At 39.2% G+C, this 6826-nt stretch overlaps 1 protein-coding gene across 1 annotated transcript in view; it reads right to left on the reverse strand.

Moving 5' to 3' along the window:
- Positions 1-1529: 1529 nt before the first annotated feature.
- Positions 1530-6826, reverse strand: part of LOC101858998 (monoacylglycerol lipase ABHD2) — a 27725-nt gene continuing 22428 nt past the window's right edge. Inside the window, exons 9-10 of the mRNA XM_005093966.3 lie at positions 5762-5864; positions 1530-3733 (exon numbers count right to left, since the gene is read on the reverse strand). Coding sequence (XP_005094023.1) covers positions 3604-3733; positions 5762-5864 — 233 coding nt within the window. The 3' untranslated portion in view covers positions 1530-3603. The remainder of the gene's footprint in view (positions 3734-5761; positions 5865-6826) is intronic.

Genomic DNA, 6826 nt, shown 5'->3' on the forward strand with positions numbered 1-6826 from the left:
CCAGACCGCAAATGACTCCCCCCCCCCCCCCCCCCCCCCCCCACCACCGACACGCACACACAGCCACAAGTGTGCAGGCCGCCCATCTGACCCAGAAACAGGCCAGAGTAGACGCGTGTCAACAATGCGTGTGTTGGTATGAAAAAAGGAACTGGGTGAATAATGGTTCACGATGCAGGTGCAATGGATGGTTTCCGGGAATAGATAAAGTTAATTCTAGGAGAAAAATGAGCAAAGCCATGTCTGCGGGGGCTGTTCACCCTGGAAGCGACCTCGTTGAATCCCAGCTTGCTGATTTTAAGTGTTCGGTGAATCCAGAATATTTTTATTGACTTTAAAGAAGAAAAAAAAAACAGGGAATCTATCTCATCTCATTGAATCCGAGTTCTCGTTGAATCTGAGCTCGTTGAATCAGAGTTCCACTGTAACACTTTGTTAAACACAAAAAAAAAGAATTAGTGGACAAAATGAAACATGTGTACTATACAGGTGCCTGCCTGCGGAAGAAATTACACCCAGGAGAGTAGAAAGTTTAATAACTCCCTCCACGAGAAAAAGTCTGAACATTCATTCCTCTGCTCAGCAAAAAGTCAACTTTTGCCTCACACGATAGCAATATGCAAAGTGCCTGAGAATAATAATAATAATAAATAAGAAGTCAAGTCCTGAAGAATAAATAATATCACAGAAAGCCAGGGGTTCCTTAACTGGGGTGGATGTTGGGAAAACAGCTTCAACAGCCAGACATCATTTCCCAGATTGGTTAACCCTTTATCATTTAGTGCTTCCAACAGCCCAAAATAAAAAGTAAGGAAAATTCTGCCGGGGATCTGGGGGCCCAGCAGGGTCCAGGGACAGCATCCCGGAGGGCGTCCAGGGGGCGAAGCCCCAGAAGAAATTGAAATTTCGTGCTTTCAGGGGGTTAAAAAAAAGGCATTTGGGAGCCTGTTTGAAGAGATTGCCAACAACCCATAACACCTATTTTTTTCATCAAAATCACTGCTCAAACTCATAGTAAAGTAATAACTTGAAAGGCTCAAGTAGACTTACCAGTGTGAGAGTTGTATCAACTGAGGGAAGGCAAGATGCAGTGACTCTGAAAATCTGCCAATCTTGAACAGAAAGCTAAAATGTAGTGATAATTTACTCTCCCTGTCACCCATCCAATGAAACGCAAACGCGTTAGTTCAATAAGAAGGCTTACAGGGTATGGTGGATCCCGATTCCATGCAAGGCCTGCACCAAAGAGCGTTTTGCACAGAGCTTTAATCAAAATTCTAAAACCTGTTAGCAAGTTGCCTTCAGCACCCCCGAGTGTACCTTTAAAATAAAATAAAAAATTCCTCCCATTCTGGAGCCATATTTTGCAATGCTCAGACTTTGAATCAACTCTGACAACCCCAACAAACGCTGGTTCTCACACTCACACAATGCTGTAGCATGTGATGCGAAAGCGCGCAGGTTCATTGACCGGTCACGATGACGAACCGCACAAGCTGAAAATCGGACAACGCTTGTATTTTCTTTTCTTTTCTTTACAAATGACAAATGCTGATTTATTTGCATGGCGCACAGCGTTTATAATGCACGACCCACATGTCACAAATGTTGCAGTATCAGGCTATCATCGGCAAATTTCTGGGTGGTAAAGAAAGTGAAAGTAGATCTTGATTATCCTGATGGAATCTCAGTGTCACATACACTTCCATTGGCCGCCATAGCTGCTTGTTCGTGTGAAGCGTACTCTCGGACCAGGAAAAGTCAAACGAACATCACAATCGCGATCGGCAAAAATGAATTTACTGACCAATCCGATTTTGATTTTTATATTCTGGGGGTTTTTCACAAATTTCCTCATACTCCCCGGCCTGGCAGGTTCCTATAATATTTTTACTTATTGCCGACAAATTACTGTAAATATATTCTGTAACTTACTTATACAAGACGACGCAATGGAGGCCATTTGCCTCAGAATTTCGGTAGCCCTACACTATCGCACTTTTTTACAGATGGAGTTGATAACGATTGGGGAGCAAGTTCGGAACTGTCAGAAAGTACGGATTTCCATAAAAATATGGAAGATTGGAAGCGCTGATCACTTCCCAGAGTGGTAACCCCTAAATCATGTCCCACACTCTTTTTTATCATGCCTTACAGTGGTCAGTCAGCACCACGTTCCACAGTGGAACTGTAACATTTTCTCAGTCACCGGAATATTAATAAAATGTGGTCCCAGCCTCTGACACGGGGTAACTTCTGAGTAGTGTTAGTGTTAGCCTACAAGTATGCTACTCTCAAATCCAGCTACTACATGCAGCTGCAGTCATCTGAATACAATAAATATTTGCAAGCACCTGAAAAAGTATTTTAAAAAACTTACATCATCCACAAAAACAAGCATTCATTAAAGGGTTCTTTTTCTTTTAGGCTAAGAAAGCATGTTTGAATTCTGTCCCGTATATATATATTGCGAGTTCAGAACTGACTTCTTACAAACTGTGCTGGTAAAAATGACGATAAGAGTGCAATATTAGGGTTTACCAAAATTGTGAGGCTGTGAAGCGTATGTCCGCGTATATTATCTGTGAAGTGAGATTATGAGGCTGTGAAGCGTAAGTCCGCGTATATTATCTGTGAAGTGAGATTTTATGTGTTATAAATAATGGGAAGAAAAGTGTAATAAAAAAAGTGGAATTGCATAGGGGAATGAAATCACCACATGTGAAAACAGTTTTGACTATGCTCAGCTCATTTTGACAACTTTTACGGCCGATAAAGACATTGACTATGCTCGGACCTTAAAGAGACTAAATAGCTCACTTTGACATAATCTATATACAGATTCACTTGCACTACCTATTTTCTACGAGAAACATTTTAGTGTCAAATATTCTTCTCACAAAACTCACAGGTACTTCTTTGAGATAAGGTACACAACTTCCTGTGTGTAGATAGTTTTTATCAACTACATAACTGCCAACTTTTCAAAACCATGATACAGACTCTACCCACGCCACGGGGTAAGATGGTGAGCATTGAAGTTCATAATTTCTCTTTAGAATCCCAAAGTCTGTGAGAAGCAATACCAGAAAAAAGACAATACATATTTGTGAGGCGTGCTGACAAAATGAGTTACTTCTCGCTATCCACAAATCCAGATATTGGCCAAATACGGTCAAATTTGTAGATTTTTTATTGATGCCAAATGCTCGAAGTATAACATGCCTATTATCATTACATTCTTATAAAATTTTAAAAACTTCACCTATTTCCGTAAGAATTGAATCCGAGAAGTAACTAATTTTGTCAGCAAGCTTCACTTTTTCTAATACAAAAACATATTAAGGCCCTCAAAAACATATCTAATTAATTTCTTTCCTACCATTTGGCAGCTATGTGAAAACAATGAGTAAATATTTTCAAGATGAGGGCATTTGTCCAAGTTGGGAGGCATTTTCTGCAACCATACTTCCAATTCACTATCTTTTAATTTTATTCAATACCGAGTTTCTTAACTGACCTTGAAAGATATTACAAGCACATTAGAAAGTTTAACTAGTCTTACAACAGACTGGGAAACTGGGACAATCTTGCTGTGACTTCTTACGCCACAACAAAATCCGCGCTCTCTTTGATCTCTTCCCTGCCCTTCGACTCATCCAGCGTTGTCAGTTTCTCCAATTCTCCGCTGTTATGTAGAGAGGTGATGGCATCTGCAAACTCCACAATCAGTCTGCAGAAGACAGAATTTTCTTGTTTTAGCTCCATGCTATGATGAGAATGATAATAGATAGCAATCATGCTGCGCAGTTTCATTTTCTTAAAAAAAAAGAAGCTCAATGCACATAACATTCAATTACATTTTAAAATTACTCGACAGGTGTATAGGCAAGACATGATATCATAATATTAGAAAGCATTTGTATAGCGCAAATTCATGGTCAACAGCAAGCTCTATACACTTTACAATCTATAATATATGTACAAAACAATGATGATAATAATAATAATAATAAATTGCATTTATATAGCGCAATTCCACAAAAAAGTGCTCAATGCGCTGTACAATAGAACAAAAAGAACGTATGCAGTGCACAGCTCCTATAGTAATCCTCTTTCTCTCTCTCTCTCTCTCTCTCTCACTCTGTCTCTGTCTTTCTCACTCTCTCTCCAGTGCATCCTTGAGTAAAGACAATCCCACAAAACTTACCCTGACACTCTCGTACACACTGATGACATCACAGTCATAAATTGTTACAGAACACGGAAATTACAGATTTAAGCTGGACTGATACAAATCTGTTTAAAGTGTCGATTTGAATTTTGTTTAAGAGGTAGACTCCTGTAAATGAGCTGGCAAAGCGTTCCATAGGGAGGGGGGAGGAGGGCGTGGTGTGAAAAAGCTCTCCCTCTGAGTCTCTGACTTTTGCTTTGGACAGGTCTTAAAAGTCTTTTCTTCGCCGATCTTAAAGGCTGAGATGGTATGTATTCGATGACCATGTCACAAAGATATGATGCTGCAATGTTGTTGACACACTTAAAACAAAGAACAATAATTTAGTACTGAATTCGTGCTTTCGCCAATGTAGTTGAATTAGCATTGGTGTTACATGACCTTTTAGAAATTTCTTTAAAATTATGAGAGCAGCTTGGTTCTGGAGCCGCTGTAACCTATTTAACGTTTCAGGGGGAAGATTTCCAAACAAAGAATTGCAGGTGTCCAGACATGAAAGGACAAAAGAAGAAATGAGGGTTTTGATGGAATCAACAATAAGATATGTTGACATTTGTCCTATTCTGCGTAATTCTAAATAAATAACTTTACATAGATGGTTTTTATGAAGGTGCATGGATAATTTGCAGTCAAAATAAACGCCTAGATTTTTCGCTTTATCTGTGAAAAAGATGTTATCATTCCGAACATATATGGTAAAAATTGCAAAACAATATTCCTGGTTTGGCATTGCAAAACAGAAGTTTGGTCTTATCATCATTCATTTTAAGTCTGTTTGATATCATCCCTTTTTTCAACTCAACAATACATTTTTCCATGCTGGTAATTAGACAATTGAAATTTGTTGGTAAAACAGACTTGTACAGCTGAGAGTGGTCCGCGTACATGTGGTAGTTAACGTCGTGCTTCCTAATTATTGAATCTAAAGTGTGATAGTGTGTATAAGAGTGGTTTGAGAACAGACTCTTGGGGTACGCCAAATTGCAAGCTGAAAATGGATGACATTTTACCATTTACAAGTACATGATACCGCATTTATATTATATGAACTTATTGTGTTACATGGGCATGGTGACTTTCTTATTCCAAAATGTGAAAGATGTTTCAAAACGGTATCTGAAACAGTACATTGACGCAGTTGGTTCACGAGTGTCAATTGATCCTTGGGGTACTCAATTTTTGTGGAGCAGTGCTCTTCTCTGTCAACACACAACAACCTAGAGTCACAATAAAACCCACAGGAAAAAAGAGAAAAAGGCTCCTGTAAACACTGTTGGTAAGCACACATTCTGTCACGGGAGCCGAGAATATACGCTGGGCTGTATGGTGTTGTGAGTACAGATCCTAGGGCCATGCAATATAGGTTGAAAATGGCTATGGCGGTCACTGGTATCTTCAACTACAAACTAAAATTCTTCTATTTTGAATCCATTTCGACACAGAAATCCATGATTTATATTATATCAAAGAAACCACGGTGAATAGAAGGAGATGAGGGAGAAAGAAGAAGCTAATTAAAACACATACCTGTCCATCCATGTGAGGCTGTGGGGCCAAAACCAGCCGTGCTCAAAGAAGCCCAAGTGACCCCCGTGTTTGGTAATAGCGTAGATGCAGTTCTGTAGCTTCTCTGAATGAAAAGATGAAACAAACACAGCATTTTAAGATAAGATAAGATAAGATACATCTTTATTGTCCAGATCCTGGCACATTGGTTTGGTGTTCCACCATGTGTACACACACACACACGCATACACACACACACACACACACACACGTACACACACATGCACACACAAGTAGGCTTACAATCACACGCATAATATAAATGAGCAGCAATATAAACAATAATAACCATAAGCTAGATACACACTCAATGTTATTTTGATGCATGAAGCGTCTCAGAATGTTTGTTTTAGTAAAAGTTTTGAGGCTCTTGCAACATAAATTGGTCATATCAAGTGCTGAAGATTTGAGAACGACATACAAAGAAATGGGAAAAAAGGAGAGATAAGGTTGATAGACGTTTGATATTTGATAGGAAAGAAAGTGCAAAACACACGAGACCACCTGCCAACCACCCACTTGAAGCATCATGTAGACTGAAAATACAGTCAAGGGCAAAAGTGTGGGAATAGAAGGTTGGATCAGAAAATAACTGAAGTAGCTATCTAGTTGGTAAGATATTGACTTTAAACTTGTGAAGCAGCTCGTCAAAAAAATGAAAATGAAGAAACTGGCATTCTCCTGCAGGTTTGGGAATTTTCATCAATTTTTTTTTTTAGCTCAACACCTTTCATGTCCATTAACTCACTTGAGCCTATTCCCATGTATTTATGGGACGTCGCTGGCCCATTGGCCTGATCCCATGCATTTACGGAATGCGCTTTATCGATCAATATCTCCTGTGTTTTCCATTTACAAGCAACAGAAGGCAGTGAGCCAACAGTGAACCCACTTGCTTTGTTTAATGAAAAATTTGGTGAAGTTATGTGAGATACTTTTTCTTAGCTATAACTATGTCAGTAATCCCTGCATTGTGATAGATGATTTTCTCATAAATTGGGTGGAAAAAAAATAGCGTAACCCCCC

The sequence above is a fragment of the Aplysia californica genome, unplaced genomic scaffold (genome assembly GCF_000002075.1).
Source record: "Aplysia californica isolate F4 #8 unplaced genomic scaffold, AplCal3.0 scaffold00073, whole genome shotgun sequence".
Taxonomy (NCBI): Eukaryota; Metazoa; Mollusca; class Gastropoda; order Aplysiida; family Aplysiidae; genus Aplysia; species Aplysia californica.